This window comes from Pavona decussata, unplaced genomic scaffold (assembly GCF_977016875.1).
Source record: "Pavona decussata unplaced genomic scaffold, jaPavDecu1.1 SCAFFOLD_98, whole genome shotgun sequence".
Lineage (NCBI taxonomy): Eukaryota > Metazoa > Cnidaria > Anthozoa > Scleractinia > Agariciidae > Pavona > Pavona decussata.
The window spans coordinates 3,195,358-3,217,500 of record NW_028145514.1 but is presented as its reverse complement, the minus strand read 5'-3'; the positions used below and the strand labels follow the sequence as shown (position 1 = coordinate 3,217,500).

Below are 22,143 nucleotides of genomic sequence, written 5' to 3'. Positions count from 1 at the left end.
AATTGCCCCCATCCTCTATGTCAAGGTAATTTTAACATTCACATTTAAATAAATATATATATTTTTTATACATAATTAGTGGCCAATTTCTATATTTACAAACCAGAATATGGTCTTTTGTTCACATACTATGTGATTTGCTTCGTTATTTTGCCAGATTATGCCTCAAAAGCTGATCAGCAGCATGTCAAAGAGTGTCCCGAAGAAGAAGATATGAAACCAGTTTTCTGTCTTTGCAAGAAACGCGAAATGGGGTATGGTCAAGAGCAAAGGTCTATTCTTTTCATCCTCTAAGTATGGTCATAATTCCTTACCAAATCATTGCTTCTTATTTCATACAGGTTTATGATCTGTTGCGATCAGTGTGGTGATTGGTACCATGGTGAGTGTGTGGGCGAATCAGAGGAAGCAAGGCAGGGATATGAAGAACGTGTGTACATATGTCCAATTTATAGAGAGCCAGGTTTGTAATGTTATTAATTATGTATTAGCTAATGCCCTTGTATTACTTAGCTCACACTTTAATTTGATGATAAGCTAAGCTTTTGCTGTGGCATTCGTTTGACCATTTAAGATTAATGACATTGTTTTGCCTTCTAAATAAATAATAAATACTGATGGCTGGACGTCCAGAGCAACTGAATCATCCATCACTACAACTGTCCATTACATTTCCCAAGAGTGGAAGCTTGAAAATAAAGTGTTGAAGACTACAACCTTGCCATGCTCACACACAGGAGAGGCCTTAGGGGAAGCCCTCAATGACACAGAACACAAAACATCAACATGGTGTGAATTGTGTTGACTGACAATGCAAGCAATATAACACTGGGTGTAAAACTAAGTGGGCTGAGCCCCATATAGGATGTTTTGCGCACACAATCAATTTAGCAACAAAACATGGTTTAGAGGTCCCTAAACTGAATCAGTTGGTTGGCCGTATGAGAAGAGTAGTGTCGTACTTTCATCGAAGTCCCAAAGCCTCTGATGTCTTAAAAGAGAAGCTTGCTTTGTCAAAAATTGAAGGACCAAAGAAACTCATCATAGATGTGAGTACAAGATGGAATAGCACATATGATATGGTGCAAAGATTTGCGCTACTGGAACCTGCTGTTATGGCCACCCTTATGACAAAAGAATTGAGAAAAGACATAAAGGATGTGTACACTTTATCAGAAGAAGATGTAAACAACGTTGAAAAGGCTATTGAAACCCTGCAGCCACTAAAAACAATTGCTACTGTTTTGTGTGATGCAACCAATCCAACTGTGTCTCTGATTTTACCTCTAACGACACCATCTTGAAAGCTACATCTCCAGACCCAGATGATTGTGTACTTATAAAAGATGTCAAGAAGGCTATTGATAGTGATTTGCTGCCCAGGTATGAGGATCCCGAGCTCCGAATTTTCCTCTTCATGGCCACAGCAATAAATTGATCCAAGGTGCCACTCTCTACCCTTCATCAGTAGTGAAGAGCGAACCCATGTGTTTGCTGACCTAGCAGTGAATATTAAGAACCTTAGAAAAGCTGTTGACACCCATCTACTTCAGGTACACCATATTTATACCATAAATTCCATAATTCCAATATCCTTGTAATGAAGAATATATTTTATTATTATTTATTCAAGCACCTCTCAAATCACCAAATGACAAATTATGAAAGGAGGATTTTTTATTCATACATACAACCATTCATAGGTCACGGCTGAACCAGTTGTCAATGAGTCTGTTGAGAGAAGTGAGACAAACCCTCCTGTAGTAACTGAAAGCCTTCATCCGCTGCCTAGCCTGCCTGTATTGCCTAGCTTACCACAGTTTCTTGAATCAGCTGAATTTTCTGTTCAAGACAAACCAGAGCAGTTAAAAGCCCCTGACTCCTCTCCACGAAAGAAGACTGCCATGTCAGAACTTTTTGGTGATGTATTTATTACCTCTGTTGTACCAGGGTCAGGGTGCTCAATCCAGCAACCAAATTGAAGAAGAGCTGTGTAGATTCAAAGCTGAGCCATGCATTGCTCCATAAAGTTACCCTTTAGATTGGGGGAAGTCCAATGAGCTTAAGTACCCCACTTAGCATTGTTTGCAAAGTGTGTTCTGGCTATCCTTGGAACTTCGGTACCAAGTGAAAGAATTTTCTCAACCGCTGGGGACATTGTTAATGCTCAGAGGGCATGCCTTAGCCCTGAGAATGTGAACATTTTGATTTTCCTTAAGAAGAACTTGCAGTTTTGAATTTTCCTACATGTGCACAGCTTTAGCAAGTCTGTGTCAAGTAGACATATTTCTCATTTTCCAACCTTAGTTCCAATCATTCTACTGACAATTTGACATTTAATTGAGAAGTTAAATGTGGTTATATTAGTTGAAGTTTGAATTTTCCTTCATGTGAACAGCTTTAGAAAAAGTCTGTGTCAAGTTGACACTTCTCATTTTCCAGTTGTGGTTCCAGTTATATTCTTGTGTTATTTTTAACCATTTGTTAATTGTTAATTTGTTATCAATGGAAATTAAAGATTCCAAAGCAGTTTAGTAAGATTACGTCACTTGTCAGTTGTATGTAATGATGTATCGTATCGTGGCACTTGTGTTGAGATATGTACCGTATCCTAAGAAAATGTATGTATCATTGCAGCCCTAAAATAAACCCACCTTCATTGCCCAGAGTCTAGTTTAACCATAAATAAATCAGTTGTGCTTACATTTAAAAAGACTCAGGCCTGATTACATGGCATGTCGAAAAATGGCACGTCAAAAAATTTACACAGATTAACCCTTTAAGCCCTTACAGTGATCAGCATCAAATTTCTCCTTGTAATGTCAATGCTTATTCAACCCCTGATGTCATGAGAATTAAGGATATGATCACCAAAGTGAATTTTCTTGATATTTTAATAACTTCTCCCCAGTACTTTTATAAGATATGTATAGGGACAAGATAGGAGAATTTGTTCTTTGATGTTAGGGGTTAAAGGGTTAACAGCGAGGAAACAATTGAACAAGAAATGTGAGCAGCATTTTATACCTAGACAGTGTTCAATGCCTGAGTGTGCCGTTTTGTCTTGAGGGCGTCTTGACCAGGAGCCCTTCATAATAAACAAGACGTGAATGGGGTATTTAGATGATTGAAGCATTTAGAAAGGATGAAATAACTTGTATCCAGACAGAATTGCAACATACTAAAGGCTGGTTTCCGTATGATCGCAGAGCAGAAGATTGCAGTAAGGTCTGCGATCGTCTGCGATCCCCTGCGATCAATTGCGATTGTGCAATCATATGGAAACCAAAGTTTGCGATCCATGATTAAAACACATCCCACAACATTTTGAGCTCTCTCCCATGATTCAACGCTTGTCTGTTTGATTGTAGGAACGGTCTCCATAGCAACACTCATTTTGTTGTAATCATGGCTGAGATTTTAACATTAGTGACAAGGAATTTATGGAGGAAGTTGCACTTTATGAATGCGTTTACCATCACAACAGCAAAGATTTTAAAGAGAACAAAAATGCCAACTGTTGGGACAAACTCGGGCAGAAGTTTAATTTATCAGCCGGGGAAGGGAAGGCCAAGTTTCGTAACATAAGAACTGCGTATGGTTATTATCGAATCCAAAACCGATGTTTTCGACGGTTTTGGAGCTGACGACGACTTCGCTTCATGACAAACAGAAGAAGTAAGCTTGCTTCCAGCAAAATTTCCTTGTTGTTTGCTCTTTAGCCTACACGCGTGTTTATTTGACATTTCTACTGACCAAACGTATGGCTCATTCAGCTCTGCGATTGTTGCAATTATATGGAAACGGCCTTTTTTGCGATTGTCTGCGATCGTCTGCAATCATATGGAAACCAGCCTTAAAAAAGAACTATAGATAAGATAATGCCTAGACAAAGAATACAATACAAGTGATGCCCCATAGAGCGAAAGGCATCACATTCCATTAACTACATTTTACAATTTTGTTGTAAAACTTTCTTTGTATTTGTTTAGATTGGAGTCGTTTAGACATGATTATATGCGTAATTTTATTTAGTATAATTACTCAGGTGACTATAGAGATTCTGTTGATCTGATTGGTCAAGGATTGCATCATATCCTGCTGCAATCACCTCGTCCAAGCACTAATTTTCAAAATGGCCACTTAGCGATTTGTTGATGTTTCTAAGGAAGAAGTAATTAGGATGAAAGAAAATGCAGTTCCAAAAGGCACTAAAGATGAAGCTAAGTCCAATGTGACACTTTTCGAAGGCAAGATATGAAAATTTTGCTCATTGTAGTTAAAAAACCCTCGTAAATTGCATGTTGTCGTCGATGGCTTAAAAGGAAGACAACAAATTAAGTTAAATTCGCATGTGATTTTCTTTATTGAAAAGAATGATTTCACAAACAAAACGAATTTAAGACAGAATTTGAAAGCATGGAAGTAAACAAGATGAATAAATGTCTCTCTAAGTTTTATGTTTCAGTAAGGAGAGAAGACGACAGTTTTTATAATCTGTAAACTAGTTTGTTGTTGGTTCGAGCAGCTCTCGACCACCATCTAAAGTCACCACCTCACAATAACAAATTTTCATCTGCGACAACCCTGTACTTGTTTAGTCACAGGCAGCCCAAGTTTGCGTCACTAGAGAGCGTGTGATAATTAATAACTAGTGGGACGATGACCTGTGAGTGCAAGCGGTATTGGGTTACAGACAGCCGTTGAGAAATTTGAACGCATTATAAGACTTAGTATGGGAAATAGAATACCGACGATTTTACGCTAAAAAAACGCTAAATTTAACTTTCATTCAATAAAATGAATAAAACTGACTCACCTCTGGTGTATCCTTGTAAATTTTGTAGCCTATTTCACCGTTTCGAGCGTTCTTTGAAATCACTGTCATTCCCCTCATAAGACTTATGAAGGGAATGACAGTGATTTCAAAGAATGCCTGAAACGGCAAAATAAACCCCAAAACAAACAAGAATACACCAGAGGTGAGTAAGTTTAATTCATTTTATTGAATGGAAGTTAAATTTAGCATTTTTTTAGCGTAAAAATCATCTGTATTTTATTTCCCATACAAAGTCTTATAATGCGTTCAAATTTCTCAACGGCTGTCTGTAACACAATACCGCTTCCACTCACAGGTCATCGTCTCACTGGTTATTAATTATCACATGCTCTCTAGTGACGCAAACTTGGGCTGCCTGTGGTTTTGTGAAGTCAATAAAGGACTTTATTCCTACCTGAAGCAGCTTATCTCCAAGGGCAATTTACAAACGTCTGTTAACCAGCGAAGCCATCATGTCAACAAGAAATTGTGCGACAAAGTGCTATCACTAACACTTGTGATCCCGGTTCAAGTTTTACACCAAACAGCCTGGTTCATCTCCATCTATTTTGGTAAATGGGTAGGAGAAACCCAACATTCATTCACAGAAGCCAATGTTTCGTCTCAATGAAGTGGAAATTAAAGAATACTGCTTGAGGCAAGTGCAGTTAATCGATTGAACATGTGATTTCGATTGAGCATGTGATCGGCAGACTGCGCGCACGTCTCTGGTCATTGAGGCATGACAATTTGAAACAAACAAACAAAAATCGATATTTTTCAGACAGTTCTTGTTTTTCTCTGATAATCACCTGAGTAATAATAATATACTAAAACAATTTTACGGCTCAGGCAAAGTAAATAAACAATAGACAGTACCAATATTCTTCCAGCAACAAAAACCTGTTTAGAACCTAACCAGCTAATTTCCCAGTAAACACCAATTATGTCAGAATCTTTTGAGGCTAACTTGGTAAAATGCAGGTTCTTATATGCGGGTTTTCACGTTGCCTTTGCACTGTTTAAGTTTCCCCTAAACCACAGATATTAAATTTCTATACGAACCTGGAAATGTTGTCACGCCTTGATTTGTTAAGAACATTCAATACAGATAATAAACTTCACTTACCACAGCGAGAGGGTTGATCCAGTCCACAAAGCTGTTCGCGCAAAGAAATGGATGATAACCAAACTGTCGGTGTCCACATCTAGAGGCTTGATCATCCAAAGTGAAAATTGTTTCATATCTGATGTAACTTTGGTTCCCGACAGAGACGCTGCTTAGCGAAGTGCAGCCACAGTTCGACGTTCATCGACGCATTAAAAAGTTTGTTCTTCTGCTTCAAAATAAAATGCATTTAACATCAAAGGTAAATTTTCACATATACAGCTTTACTAATGCTAAAACAGCGCTCAAACCGACCGCTCAAACCACAGCAGTTGCAAGAAATAAGATCCTTATCAAACTGCAAAATGGCTGTTCGCGCAGAGAAGTGGATGATAACCAAACTTACCTGTCGGTGTCCTAGAAGTGGTTGAAAAACAACAAAAGAAATGCAGTAAGAGTTAAATAAAGAATGTGTGAAAGAAAACTAAAAAGCACTGCAACTCAAAACGAACGGTACATCACACAAACACAACCTCGGGCTCTCTTTCCGCGCATTACCCAGACTTCCTTAGGCTCCTCCAGCGCCTTGCGTTAGGTACGCTATGTATGGGGACATATACTGTACCCAATATCTACATAACAGAGACTGGTAAACATCCATCGTGTCTGTAGCTATGTTCCCTTGGCTTCCGCGCTAAGTTACATACATAATAAAAAATGGAACAAAATGTCTATTTTATTGTTTTCACTCATTTATAATCCGTAAACCACAAAGAAACAGTCACTTTGCCTTGATAATGATAGTAGCGTCAACGAAACATCGGACAGCAAGTTATTTTTGAAATGAATCTGATCTAAATTAAATTGGTACTGTGTACGTTTCGAGTATATAAAAGCTACTCCAAAGCCAGCAGACTATGGACAACCATAAGACAAACAGACGGAAATACGATAACCCTATCAGAACAGACAGCAAATATCCAGTAACAGTCACCAAGCACAGCAGCTTGGTTTTACTGTTTATCGACAGAGGAAGTGGGACGGGGATTTGTTAAGTTCAGTTAATTTACTTGTGCCTAGTATCAGTTTTTTAAACAGGACTAAGACAAATGCGAATTACTCCCAAGACTTAATTGCAAGAATAAGGTTCCAAGCACAGCCATGCGTTAATCCAGGTGAAGTTGCTTGAATTATGCCTGCGAAGGGAGGTTTTCTTAACGTACAAGCCCTTTTCCTCAGCCTCCCCAAGTAAGTATAAATTTCAGAATACCTATTTACATTGGCCTTTTTGGTGAAAATGAGACATGTTTGTCAGTTGAACAATTCAGCAGCTTTGTCTCAAGCAATGCAATCCGGACACTTTAAGTAGTGCCGGGTAAAGTTTAGCGCAACAGTCGAGTCAGTTTCTCTTCAACCAGAACAATAAATTTCAGGGAAAAGAAACGTTTACTTTTTTCTTCTTAGTACAGACAACCAGAGAAGGCAAAAAAAAAAAAAAACGAAAGCAGACAAGGAAACGTTTTACTCAGACCGAGCACAAAACACTTTTAGACACTTAAAACAACAGCATGTCATTTTGTGCCTATCACAAAACGCGTTTCGTGAGTTTCCGCAAAGTTCAAGGACGGCACCGCAAGGAATGGTACCAGAATGACGCGGAATGAAACGCAATTCCGAGTTGTTCAAGTGTCATTTCCATTCACTCAGTTTTCATCTCGGTGTTTACAGGGCTCGTTCCTTCGTTCCAGTGTAGCCTGTGTAGCTGGTTGTGCTCTGGTGGCGGAGGCGCCAGGAGCTGCCTAGGCCGCGACAAAATACGGATTTCAAATCGCGTTTTTCCCTCGCGGTTCCGCCGCCCAAACTTGGCCTTTGCAGCTACTCCCGGTGTCATTCCGATTCCATTACGGGTCATTCTGATACATTCCCAGAAGCTTTTGTTCGCTTCTAGCGCTTGCTTAGAAACAAAACGACTGTTACGCAAACTATATTGTCCCCGATACTAAACGTGGCGTATACTTGGCCTTTCCTCGTGTACTGTCAATAACTTTGATAGGTGAGGAGGTGGTGTTATAGCACATTTGGCGTTAAACGTTTAACATGAACACCGTAATTGACTTTTCCTCGGGCTTTTCCTTCAGTCATTCAAACGTCTACTCTTTCAGTGTAGGTTCGCTGAAGAGCGTTTGTTTTCAAGTGAAGGCAAATTCAAGAAGACAAAAATGGACAAATAACCTTTTTTTTATTGTAACGTCTTTTGAAGTACTTACCAAAATGACAATTTCTTTAAATAATTTATCATTTGTGCAAATTTTGAAACTGTAAAATTACAACAATTGAGTGTCCGCGAGACACTTATTAAAGAACACATTAAAACTGAATTGAAGTTTAAGGGGAATCTCATTTTCTTCACAGTTATGTACAAATAATGAATCATGTAACCTTGATCTACAGACACCTCGAGGTTGCTCGCTTTCCGTCCGAGAATAAGGTAAATAGAATTACACACGTTTGTTAAGTAATAAATTAACTTACCAAAGTCATGGTATGGAGTGTTTAAAGTGTGGAAGTAGAAACAAATTTCCTGTGAGTTAAAAAAGTTGCGAGACCTACCACAGCAGGACATTATGGGAATCAAAAAGCGAAAAATGCTGTAACACCTACGGAGACGCAAATTAAACAGGGCAAGGCTTTCAAGTCTGAAATGTTTCTCAAATCAGTTTTGCAAACCCATAAATTATTTCTGAAAAAACACACGTGGATGAACCAATGAAATAAACTATTGTACGCAAAATCCTTATCACTCGGAACAGGCGAGGAAACACTAAAATGCACCGTTTGTTTTACTGACAGTTATCCAGTACAAAAACTCCATTTCTCAAAAATATTCACGTTTAAGTCACCCCTCTTTGACATAACAAGCTGTACAATTCAAAGCATTCAATTCCCGGCATTGATAAAAAATAAAACAATATTCCATGATTTGTACTTGTCCTTGGGTTTAACTTACCGGCTAATACCGTTCACCATTTTGCATTTTTGGCCCATTGTAGGAAAGGGTGGGGTAGGGAATGACGAATTACGGGTTCATTTGTAACTCTCTGTTACTTTGTAGCCTAGTCGAGTACTGGAACACTCTGAGAAAGCCAGAACTACACTACCGGTCGCCAAACTGCGCGCATGACAGAAAGTAAAGGATCTGCACCTAGGGCCCAGTTGTTCAAAGTCCGGTTATGCTAATCCTGGTTAATATAAACTTTGATTCAAGTTTAATGACTAATGAATAAAGATTCTTCCAAAAGATTTTTATCTTTTAGTTTTGACTTACACTTTTCTTTACTATTGTTAAAATAAGCTCTTGAAAGCATTTAAAATAAGCGAGGTGAAAACGTCGGTTAATTTTTAATCGGGGATTAGCGTTCATCGGCTTTCGAATAACCGGGCCCAGATGACCACATGGATGCCAAGTTTTCCTATTTTTTTTTTCTTTTTTTCTTTGCAAGCACTCATAAACTGCACTTTCCGCACAGTTTTAGCGAGAAACTATTTCCTGTGGCATACGGAACTCAGGGCATTTTGTAATGGCGCTAGAACACCGACCATTTCCATCAATGGTGTGAACTGGATCCATGGAGGAATTCATCGTTTGTAATCTCGAATGTTGCACTGCCGCATTGCTCGGTTGTTACGAGATTCCTTTCAGAAGCGACGCTTCCAATGTGATGTTGAATTCCAGTAAGGTTTGCAGTAACTCCACCAAAAACTGCATCAGAGCGCTGTCCCGAAAGAAGGAAGGCGTGTCATACATGTTGGTAGTGGCAGGGCACGTGGAGAGGAGCTGAAACCAGTCGTGAAGCAAGTGGTCTCTGTGGGAGGGAAGGGTCACATATGAAGTGTTGGTAATAACAGACTAAGTTTGAACAACCTTGTAAAGCACAATAAGCAGCACCAACGGTGACACTGTGGGATTTCATCGCACAGCACAGAAAAATGCACCGCAGGAAAATACCGCTCAAGAGATTTCACAAGAATGGCCACACTTTAGGATTTCATTGACAGATTTACAAGTTAGAAGCAACTTTAATAGTTTCTAAGTATCTTGTGCATCTTGTTGTACAGTGTCACAAGAAAGAAATACACAACAGCTTTTACTTTAATGGACGAACACACTCAAGGACTCAAAGATTCAAAGGTGAAAACAACCTTGCATGATTCCGTGAAGTTTTTACTTTAGGAGGGACGAAGAAGTAATGCTTTTTCAGGATGTACAAGATGTTACATGGTGCCTGCGTACAGTATGCAAAGAAAGTACACTTACCGCGCACCCAGGCACACAAAGGATTGGAACTAGAGAAAAACAGAAACGCAATATTTAAAAATTAGTACGCATGATAAGTCGATATAAGACAAGACACGAGTGTTCACTGAGTTTCATCCGGCACTTGTTAAAAGGATCATTCGTTTTATGGAACAAACAAGTGGGGCCAAACACAAATATCTAAAATTTTTTTGGGCTACACATCGAAACCAAAAAAAGCCGCGCAAGTTTACGATTGTTCGCTGAACGGCAATCAAATTGCCACTTTCCAGGTCGTTTGCTGTTTTTGATTTTGCTCACGCGTAATCACCGGTTTATCAAATGAAAGTACTCAATAACTAAACAACTACAAGATAAAACGCCAATTACCCGGAAGAAAATGAAGGTGAATAAGTATGATTTTCCTAATTCTTTTTTTGAAAACGCATGATTTCCTAATAAGCTAGTGACGGTATATTCAACAATTACCCTGCGTAATCGCCCAGAATACCGCCCGATACTTAGCCGACGAGGCGGTAGGCCAAGTTAGCTAAAATCAGGCGATATTCCGCAAGATTATTTATTCAACACATTGATAGCAAAGCACAGCTTTATTGCAGAAAAGCTAAGGACGATCTTTACTTTGCCATTTTTCTCCCCGAATCACGAAATTACCTATATCGCAGGTTGACCACGGACGACGAATATTCAGTGCACCAAGGCAATATCTGGGCAGTGTTACAATGTGTAACGGCGACGACAAAACAATAGGATATAATGAGCAAAACAGAGGCCTTTACTGTCACAATTCTGTCATAATCTCTCATGTTCTACAAAAATAAATAAAATCATAAATAAATAAACAAACCTTGCCATCTTTTCCAATGGTGTGTGATGCATTGTTTATTCTAGTTATTACGGTACAGAATGTCTTTCGCGCCCTTTTCATGTGCTCAGCTTGGTCCGAGTCCTCCTCCACAGATGATAGATACTGCTGACCTTTTTCTATAAGGAGAAAATGCGACATGAAGGCCGGGAAAACATGAATTCTTTTATACGGTCATGTATCGTACTGTTGTACTGCCTTTCCCTCAGTATTTAATAAAGTTTTTTTAGAATGGTGTTGGCAAATACGAGATGAAGAGTACGCAAACAATTCTCGCTATTCTTTCTCAACTTTCTCAACGTGTTTTTCTGTGGGCAAACTCGCATTTGACTTGTGAACGTTTGCCCAACGCGCTGTTCGCTGAAACTGAACCAGTAATACTCGCAAACCCTTCGCCACATTTTAAGACACAAAATGGTGTCAACTCAGTGAAAAAAGATTACCGTAGAAGTAAGGACCTTGCCTAGTCCCTCTACGGCTTTCTCCCAGGTCCTCAAGGTCAATTGGTTTCGGTGACGTAACCAAGTCGGACCACGTGATCCGAAACGGTTGACCGAGATGAAAGAGAGAGGCATAGGAACTAGGTAAAGAAGGACCAAAAGGCCAAATCTTATTCTCAAGTGAAACACAGTTTTGCAAATCCTCGTTTCCGGTGACTAAGAGCTATCTCTTTCTTGTACTCAAACTCAATAGGTCGCGCAAAGCATCAAGCAACGATGGGGTGATTTGAACGGAAAGCAAGTCACTACTTGCAGTCTTAGAGTGCATAGCAAAGCTGGGAAGGAAACGTAGTCTCTGAAGACGAAATATTTGCTTCTCATCGGGGTAAAAGTGTTTGAAGAAAAAGAGTATGGAGCATATGCGGTTACACGTTAGCGTACACAACAGGGCCGAGTTGCTCGAAGCATGGTTAGCGCTAACCATTGGTTAAGAGGTATTAAAACCTATAAGTTGTTATGGTATTTAACCCGGGTCAGCGCTAACCATGCCTCGAGAAACTGGGCCCAGGCATTTAACCCTTTAACCCCTAATATCAAAGAACAAATTCTTCTATCTTGTCCCATAATTTTCTTATAAAAGTACTGGGGAGAAGATATTAAAATATTGAGAAATTTACCTCGGGTGATCATATCCTTAATTCTCATGACCTCAGGGATTGAATAAGCACTGATATTACAAGGAGAAATTTGATGATAATCACTGTAGGGCTTAAAGGGTTAAGAGGGCGAGTGTGATGCGCTGGCAAATGGTGCGGAGCGGATGTGCTACTCACCTAAGATGTCCCAGATGAAAAAGTTGTTGCGAAAAAGTCGAGATGATCTGAACCCACACTGAAATACCTACAGGAAAAATTGAAAAATAAATAAATAAAGGAAAACACAGTTTCTTAGTTCATATCAATAAGCATCATTTGTGGGGCAGGGTGGGGGGAGGAGATTTGCTATAAATACTAAGAATTGTGAAGAAAAGTGAGTTTCACAGAAAGAGACGCCCGGAGACGGGGTATTACACGTCTAATCTTGGAAATAATGGAGACTAAACGGTTAACATAAAGCGATGTTAAATGAAAAACTCTAAAGAACAAATTTCCTGAGGTTTTTTCTCGCTCTCCCTTTTCAATTTTGAGCTCTGGTTACACTTGTTAAAGTCGGATGGAAAGTTACCTGTTCTACGGCTTGACAAAGACCACCATCACCACACAATAAATAAGTCAGATTTCCCCTCTGAAAAAAGAAAAGAGTTTTAATCAAAATTCACTATTCTTCAAGAGAGCATGGTTTTATTCTTTCCAATCGATTGTTCACTTTCGTGGACAATCGCAGAAACGTGTTGGCCAGCAATTTAGTGATCACCCCCGATAGCTTGCGGACAACTGAAAGTCAGTGTTCACGAAACTGCTCTGGTGTGCTGTTTCTATGCAATACCGTAAAATTCAGTTTCAGTTTCAGTTTATTGATCGCCTCACACACACAAATACAACATTAACAAATTAAATATTAACGAGGCAAGGTAGCCCAAGGAAGCCATCAAGGCTTATATAAAGGACTACCTTGGATAATTTACGGTATTACAGCTGCAAAAAGCTTAATGCAGGGTTTTGTCTGAAATTGCCTTGAATAAGTGATTTTACGTTTATTTGGGAGTTAAGAAGTTAAGCTACTGCACTTAGCAATCGCAAATAATGTTTTTCGGGATTCCTCATAAAAACACGCATCTCGTTACCATGACTACTAAAATGGTGTTCCTGTCTCTTTTAGAAGTCCTTTTCAACACTTTACAAAACATTTTGACCTACGCTAGGATATCAGGCTGTTGACTTTAAAAAACGTTTTTTTTCTAAATGGTCTAATAACATCTTTGAGAGAAGATATCTCAAGGAGGATCTACGCGAGTTGTGAGCATTTTCATATATCGTATGAGCTTACCGTCATGAAGTAAAACTCATGTTTGAGCTTCTGTGTCAAAAAAACAAGCACTTTTTCTTCTTTACAGTGATACAAAAACACGTTTATTTTCATCGAATCTAGTAGGAGTTGTCTTTTACAGTGATAGTGCCCCGTATATGGTGCAATTCAAAGACCGTTATCACATTGCGTTGAGCTTTTGAGACTTGACATATTTTCTCCATATTCTTTGCTATAGAAGATTTCCAAAGATGTTTGCATTCCAATAGTTTGGAAAAGAGTAAAATCCTACATGTGAAACATTAAAACATGGACTGCTTTCCAGGTAGAACGCGCTTTAATAACAAGTCAGTACAAAGAAGCAGATTCCCACCTCCTTCTCGGGTTTGTAGAAATGTTTCACGATGTTGTTGACGGCATCAGCAACTCTTTCTTGAACCTCGGGAATACGAATCTCTGAAATTCAAACAAAAACAACTTTGTCCTCAAAACGATCTGCACAGTCAAACTCAAACTGGCTCAAAACGTAAAACCCCCTTACTGTGGGAATTTTGCTTCTGCGTCTGTCTTAGGACGAAAGGAGGTATAACAGGGTTGGAGAGGTTCACTTTTCTACTGGCCAGGAAATCGGTATAAAAAGCGGAAGAAATAAGTATAAACTGAATCAAACTACCAAGGAATTACATCCACGTAAAAAAAAGCATGGATTGTGGTTTTCCGATAAACGAAAGCCAGTTTCACGGCTGAGATTTAATTTAAGTCTGTCTGCATTCTTAATTGAAAGTTTACTTTTCCAGTGTGACGATTTTTTTCTCATTGACGCTATTTGGAAAAGCAGCGTTTTCTTTCTGGAAATAAAATGATTGCAATTTCGACAAATACTACATAAAACACGAGGAAGAATGATCCATCCTATTTCCAAACACGGAGAAGTGGGTTGAACTGACCTTGGCCAAATATTAGGAGAGTGTTAAGAATAGCCTTATTCTCCATTTACTGTAGTTCGCTTAGTTCGCTTTTTAATAAAATCTAAAGAACATTTTCAGGCCCAAATACCAAAATAAACAAATCATCGCTCAGTTCCAGCTAAGCCGCAGTCCGAATTTAGACATCCGCATTGGATTTTTTTTTTTTTTTTCAGGAATTCAGAAATACATAACATTTTTGAAAGGGTAACAACACGTTACCGCAGAAAGCAGACTAAAAAAAAAAAAAAAACTATCGACAACCTGACCAGCTAACCAGTTGACTTTAGCGCCTCCACAAGAATTCCACCCACATAGACGGACAAATACGGGTTTAATTAATTAAAAGGGGGTGAGAAAAAAAGATACTCACTTTCACGATTCTTTCTGGAGAGAACCGGCGAACGTCTCTGCGGCGATAAGCGGCAAACTTCTGCCAGGTTACCGTCTGTTAAAATAACAAACAAAACAACAATTTGTTAGTTTCCACAACAACATTAGGGAATGCATCCCACAACAGGAAACAACAACGTGAGTTTGTTTTCTCAAATAGCAACATACAAAACGGGCCCCCATGAAAACCGAATTCTAAAAAAAGACAAACAACTGCGCTTGTATGCGTAAGTGTATTAAAATGATCTAATAAAAGACCACTCCAATAAACGCCCAGTGTCTATTAAAGGTCCTCTTGAAATACGGTAGGCATTTTGAGATAATGCTAACTCTGTGAAAAACTCTGCTTAACCCGAAAAAAGTCCTGAGTTTAACGCAATCTTGGTGTTTGTATCACTGATTCTGATACTAAACGACGCCAATGCAATGGACGGATAAAGATTGTCAAGAACTTCAAAAGTGGAAGTATTGTTCTGCATTTTATTTAATAGTCGATTCGAAATAGACGCTCGTTAAAGTAAAATCACAAAAAATATTGCGAAAACTAATTTTTATTTAAAAAACTTTTGCTTTTCTCGTGAACGATTATTCAAGAAGATGCTTAACTTACGGGCAATAGTTCAAAACATAAAATCATAAACTGCGTCCATTTGCATCAAAAGCGAATATTTCTCTTCGTTGCGTGACAACAATGCAAAGAACGGATCGTCACACAATCTTTGCTTGCGAAAAAAGGAAAGAATTGCAGACGAAATCAAAACAAAAATAAACACTGACATTGCCAAGGAAATTTGCGCTTAGCTTGTAGTTATTTGGTGTTATAAAAACAAAATCTCCTTAAGAGGATTAGTGGTGTAATGAATTAATTTCTCAGAAAAGCCGGACTTCCGGTCACAAGAACGGGTTCCACAATTGTCACCACGTGCCTCTAGATTAGGGGAAATCCCTAATCTGGACCATGCTGAGTTTGGCAATTCCAGCACATTATCAAGAAATCCAAGTATCATTAAATTTGCAGCTTAAACACTCAAGTAGCAAAAAATCTGACCTGTTAAACACGAAGGGATTTTCTGAGGTTTATAAGCAAAGTCAATTTGCAAGACCGCCGGGCGGAAAGAAAATACAATGAACTCCAGCAACTATGAACATCAACATGCCTCATCAGCCTTTTTACTGAACAAAACTTTACATCATTCACTATCAGTTGCACTACAGGGTATTCTAAAAACCACCTTGTCAAAACTGGCTGGTCAAACGACACGGATCTTGTACCTTTTAAACATCCTTCCAACCAACATCTTCAGTAGGCTTTTTACTAGTGTTTTCTTTTCCTCGGTCTACAAAATAATCCAGGCATAATACGCCTAAGAAGGGCGCGACCCACCCGTTCGCTTAATGAACTTTTCTGATGCAATTACCAAGACATCCAGAAGCTGGTAGGAGGTAAACAAAGCTTACAGGTATCTACAAAGATGTCTTTAGCCAAAGTCAACATCCGCTTTGTTTTCGCTGGTGCGGCATAAGATCAAAATCTAAATTTTATCCAGTTTAGAACTTTCAAAAAAACCTCGTTATACGCTAGTCTCGTTGAGTCGCTTTGAACGAGAATGAAACTGAAGAAATTTCTCTGCAAACTCTCGCTTTGGTATAACTGGTATTCTCATTCGCTCTCATCCAGCTTGAAAGTATACTGCCTTATTCAGTGATAGGAACACCTAATTTTTCGCTGAGGCAAAGCCGGAACTGTGAACATTCTTTTAAAGTGCTTGACGATTTGAACCTGAAAACGTTTTTATAGATTGTAAAAAATAAATATCGGCGTGACCCAAATAGAGAATTTAGCCTCAGTTGGAACTGACTATAAGAAAATCACACTATTTATTTTACGATATCAGATATACATGTATGTATTCTAGAATCTACTAGGCTCTTGGACTATACATTTACTAAAGGCAAACTGTCACCCACGGAAACAAGTGGATAAAATAAAGACATTCTTACTTAATGCCAGTGTGAGCATGTTCTTAAATTTTGGCGAATCCCAACGATATACTTACTCACAGAAAGTGATAACTCGCTAAAATGGCCTCAAATCAGCACAAAATAACAAACAGACAATAGGCAATACACCTTAGAAGCAAGGTGTGTCATTTTTATTAAGAACTTTCCAGTATTTGTACCTCCTTAACCCGTTCGTAAATATTCCCACACAAACACTTATATTTGCACCGTGACCGCTATTACGCAAGATGATCATCGCTCACAACTTAAGCTTGGGCGGTCTGTGACTTACTATGATATTCTGTGTGCCTTTTTAAGGGTTTATTTTTGCAAGCTAACACCGTATGATCTAATCATAATAACAAGCTAACATAATCTGATTTAATAAATAAATGAGAGATCGCATTCGGATCTGTCTGGATTCTTGAACTGAAAATTCAAGTCGCTGAACGTTTTAGGAAAGAAATCTCATTCCTTGAATTTTACGAGCGGCTGTTGGTTTTCAGGCGCAAATGTTAGCTGACCTTCTTCGCACTTTATAACCTGAAATATTTGCCGCACCGAAAATAAAACGAGTTAGTTTCCCACTGTTTTGAAACGTTCTTATGTCAAAAGAACCTTTTATAAGGCACCCGATAACTCGCTATAGTGGACTATCTGTTCAGAAGGCGTTAACCACGGCACCCAAGAAATTAGGATTAAAATGTGCTGAAAAACTAACGTCTTAATCAGCGAAATGTCACTTCAATTTAAAAGCTGCGAAGTTCTTAAAACGTTCATATTTTTTTGGCAATAGAGAAAACAAGGTATTTTGCAGTAAATCACCTTGAAACCAAGTAAAAGGAAAGCTTTGTTGCCAACCTCAAACTAAATTCATTGTAAAATGAAGTTAAGTGTGGCAATCATGACGGTGCACATATTATTTCCAAGTTCTTTTTCAAGACGAACAGAAAATATTACCGGTTATATTCTACCTCTTCAGTTAAAAATAAAGTTGTTAATAAAATGTCGGCTTTGGGCACGTCCGTTCACAGCGTACTCTCGTAATATCGATTTTTCTTAGGCTAACGTTCTTGCAAAAAAATTCTCAACTAATAAAAACAGGTAGTGAGTTTACTCTCGTCCGTCGGGCACATGAGGGTCGAACGGGATTTCTGTGGTAGTGTTTTCGAGTTCTTCTTATCTACACCCGGCAACACTCTTTTGACCTTATTTTACTAAACTGATGCAAATAAATTACAGGCCGCGATTCGATTTCACGATTGGAAGACTAAAGGAACGAACAAGAAATGGATAGAAAAGTCACTAACTTAACCTGCGGTTAAGATATTGAGAAAATACCAAATATTTTGAATTTTAATCTTTAATCCCGCACTTGCCGCATGGACTAATTCCAAAAACATCAATGACGAAAAGCTCGTTTAAAATAACACCCCCAGGCACATAGCCTTCCTGAACGAGAGGAAACACACATAAAAAGGACTGATAATTCAAGAGTTATTTCCTCACAAATAATTTAATTTAATAATCTCAAACAATTTTTTTTTCATATTCTTTCCCCACGCAATTACCTATTCACAGCTTACATTTACAGTGGAGTTATTTACACGGAGTTTGCGTGACATAAAAATACTCTTTTGTACATATACAAATAAATTATTAAGTAATTACATCATAAATACTATAACACGGAGCTCAGCGAAACCAAAAATACGCTGACATTTGAAAATTACAGCGACGTGACAAAAATAGTTTAAGCGTCACGTTCTGACAACGCGTATGACCGGAAGTCGAAATGCGCCAAAAATGTTCGGAATATCCACGACTCCTGTTCGCCTGTCTTTTACAACGCTGTTTACATTTACAATTTTCTTACGCAATTGTCTACTTTCTCATCGTAAAATTCTGAATGTTCATTTCTCCCTTTCTCTGCAACGTTTCAATCAATGTCATTACACGAGCCAAAAAGGGCGTCTTCCTGTTGCACAACTTTATAATTGGAGTATTTTTCCACGTTGCATAAACTGATAAATTTAAAAGAAAAGTTCCGCTTCATAGCTCTTTCATTTATGCGGTAACATTTCTGAATTATATCCACGGACTAAAAAATTAAAACCACCGGGTACGGCGTAATTAATCGTAACACATTTGAAAATGTACTCGACAAGTGACAGTAAGTCTCTTTTACGCCCACAGCTTACATCTTGGTTATCCTGTGTTAAAATTTGTGTCCATCAGTTCAATTTATCTTCCTTCCATTTATGACCCCGCATTAAGGCGCACTGTTTTTTCTGTCTTTCCTGCTTCTCTTGCTTGTTAATACAGGACTACTCGAGAGCGCTACTTGCGCCATCAAAGCGGTGAATACACCACTAACGTTCACATCATATTTAGCCGATGTCTCGGCTAAAACACAGTTTTTTCCCCGCGAAAGAGTTGATGCGACAGCATGACTAACTAACCGTTTATCAGTTCCAGAGGCCAGATCGCATTTATTCCCGACTAACACCATTGGAACATCATCCGTGCCCTTGGCTTTGTAGATTTCTTCCTGCAATTTTAGAGCCTCATCGAGGGAGTCAGGTTCGTCCACTGAATACACAAGAATGAACGCCTCCCCAAACTGCAATGTGAGTCTTTTCATGGCGGGAAATTGGTATGTTCCGGCAGTGTCCAAAACTTGCAAGAAAGCACTGACACCCTTTCTCAGATGGATTGGTTTCTCGTATAAATCCTCCACTGTGGGATTATGGAGCTCCGGGAACTCGTTGTTGACAAAGCGCGCCACAAGCGATGTTTTCCCTACACCGCCCGAGCCGAGCACAACCACGTTGAAAACGTTCCTTGGAAGTGGTAGTGTGTCCACCGAATTGCGCCACTTTTCACCTGTCTTTTTCATCCGCCCTTTCATGGTCGTTGATAAAAAAGCTTTAAATAATGACGCCAGTTCAAGATGAAAACTTCACAATATGTTTGCAAACCGCCGGAATCTGACTTGTCTCTGTCTCGTGTTTTGGTATCTGAGCGATAACGCGGCGCGATCCTTATTTATACTCCCGCCTTATGGAGACATCTGTTTGTCATTCAAGTATTTTTGGCAAGTATGGTAATAAATAAATGACAATGGGGGAAAATACTGAGACGATATGAAACGTGATACGAGTGATGGAAAAACAAACAAAAGATTTATCCTTGAACTCCAAGAACAAATTGAGTGGATCACTTATCGGTCATGATATTGGATCACAGACTGAGAATTCAGTTTTTGCAACAGTATCAAGAAGGAAGCTGCCACGCATACTATCACGAGTCACTGGAAAGATTCATGTTATGCCACTCAACATGGTCCATTAAAGCTGAAAATCGCGCACAAATTTGCAGTGAAAGCACAATTAGCATTTTTCTTGACTAAAAATAACCTGCTCATTTCACAGTTCATAGCATGTCCCGGAGGTTTCCCCTCCCGAATTTTATATCTTTTTTCCGCGTTTACTTACGTCGTATTGACGTATACATCAAGACGCTCCAACCGGGCAAGAAAAAGCAAGTTTATGCAGATTTACTTCCTGTGTATGCGACTGGGCTGTCGTGTTCTCTCGGGTGAACCAATGTTGATCTAACGGAATGATTATGCAACTGAAATCCTGCAGTGTGACCATTCAATATAAACTAAAAACAATACTTCGTTTATTCTCTTATACATGGTCGTTCATACAGGGTTGTTTATTGTTATACAGGACAGCACTAAGTTTTGAATATGGTTTAAATCCTAAAGAGCCTCCGAATTTCAAATAAAAGCTATTGACCAGCACTTTTCTTTGATGCAGTAAGTGAAACTTTAGGATGAAATCCTCAAGTGTGACCATTCAAATGAAAGCTCCTAGCAGGTGCTTTTTATTGTGGTTCTGTTTAAGCTTACAAGGTGCTTCCACCTTTTGAATCTGTAAAAAAAGAAAACGTTAAGCGACTTTTCAACCAATTGCTAAAGAGGGAGATACTTTCCTACTTCTTTGATTTGGTTCTCAAAGCATTCTTTGAAGTTTTTACCTTGCCACAAGAGAGAGAAATATGCTTTCACTATCCGGAGTCTAATCCGCTGAAGACATATGCTACATTTAATGGGTGACAGAGCTTTGAAGGAATCAAAGGACAGTGAAAAATGCAAAGAGATTAAGAAGAAAAAACTCTTGATGAAGACAAAAAGAACTGCTTGAGTAAACAATATCGGGCATTACCCTAAATCACTAAGAACTGATTTTTTACAACTTCCGCACAAGGTGACAGAATATTCCGTAACTAGTTCCGCCTTAAGCGGTGTAATTACACAGGTCATATTTCCAACACAGGTTAATGAAAAAAGACTTAACACAATTAACAACCATTTCATGCAAATTTTAAATTCCACAATTTCATGACTAGCAAGCCAGCACGCACACGTTCAGCTAAAATCAGTTAACAACAACAATTACTGATGTTACATCATGATTTCGCTTTGAAAGTCGATGCATTGTTGTGCCTTAATCCAGATCGTAGAACACAACCCAAATAGGAAAACCGCAATTTAAAACTCATTTCAACAGTGCCAACTCTTGGGGCGTACTGATCCGTACAAGTGTAATGAAATAATCGCTTATGAATCGTCTTTTATGGCTCCCTAAATTATTGATCTTGCGTTTTCAACTGATGTATTTAACCAAAATACCCTGATTTTATACCCAGTTTGTTATTACCAACATTGATCGCTTTCCGTACTCTAAATTCACTTCATGAAACGTGGTTCCTGTAAAACATTCAGTTAGGGCCTGCGAATGGCATCCCAAACAGTAAAGGTGATGTTACATTGAACAATGTTTAAGGACAATCGTGCGAAACGCGGCATTGTGTTTGTCGGCCGACTGTCGGTCGCTTGTCGGCCGACTGTTGGCCGTTTGTCGGCCGACTGTTGGCCGATTGTCGGTCGACAGTCGGCCGACAGTCGGTTTGGGGAGCTCTTCTTCAAAATTACCAAGTTTTTTAAACACAGATGCGTTTCCACAATAAATTGCTTCCTTAAAACTTATCTATGGCCTACACTACACAGTAACAACGTTCATGTGTTAAAAGCTGTTACCGTGTTACATAATTTTAACCCTTGGAATAGAAGTTATTGTAGAGCACCTTTCTGTGATAAAGTTTATTTACAGTAGATGGTTCTAACTTTCGATTCTTGGCTTTGCTTAGCACTTGGAATGACAAAACCATTAAGTCTAACCATTCAAGCGAAATCTGCTGA

The 22,143-nt window shown here is 38.8% G+C and overlaps 2 protein-coding genes, 1 long non-coding RNA gene and 1 pseudogene across 5 annotated transcripts in view; all 4 read right to left on the bottom strand.

The window, feature by feature from the left end:
* Nucleotides 1–5,261, bottom strand: part of LOC146472711 (uncharacterized) — a gene marked incomplete at its 5' end in the record, with an annotated part of 60,189 nt that extends 54,928 nt beyond the window's left edge. The window contains one exon of the mRNA XM_085119201.1: nucleotides 5,235–5,261. Within this exon, the coding sequence (XP_084975327.1) occupies nucleotides 5,235–5,261 (27 nt within the window). The remainder of the gene's footprint in view (nucleotides 1–5,234) is intronic.
* The window catches only part of LOC146472701 (uncharacterized), a 296,231-nt gene that overhangs the window by 157,426 nt on the left and 116,662 nt on the right, over nucleotides 1–22,143 (bottom strand). The window lies entirely within an intron of this gene.
* Nucleotides 7,426–22,143, bottom strand: part of LOC146472709 (DENN domain-containing protein 5B-like) — a 38,321-nt gene continuing 23,603 nt past the window's right edge. Inside the window, exons 21-28 of one of the 3 annotated variants that reach the window (XR_014866564.1) lie at nucleotides 14,851–14,925; nucleotides 13,886–13,968; nucleotides 12,772–12,831; nucleotides 12,381–12,447; nucleotides 11,090–11,226; nucleotides 10,243–10,271; nucleotides 9,369–9,790; nucleotides 7,429–9,129 (exon numbers count right to left, since the gene is read on the bottom strand). Coding sequence is in view for 2 of the 3 variants with exons in the window: in XM_085119422.1 (XP_084975548.1) it covers nucleotides 9,610–9,790; nucleotides 10,243–10,271; nucleotides 11,090–11,226; nucleotides 12,381–12,447; nucleotides 12,772–12,831; nucleotides 13,886–13,968; nucleotides 14,851–14,925 (632 nt within the window). In the remaining variant the exon portion in view is untranslated. Of the gene's footprint in view, nucleotides 9,791–10,242; nucleotides 10,272–11,089; nucleotides 11,227–12,380; nucleotides 12,448–12,771; nucleotides 12,832–13,885; nucleotides 13,969–14,850; nucleotides 14,926–22,143 lie in introns of all 3 variants that reach the window. The other 2 variants (XM_085119422.1, XM_085119421.1) reach the window with 2 other exon arrangements.
* LOC146472710 (ras-related protein Rap1 pseudogene) lies at nucleotides 17,660–20,707 on the bottom strand (annotated as a pseudogene).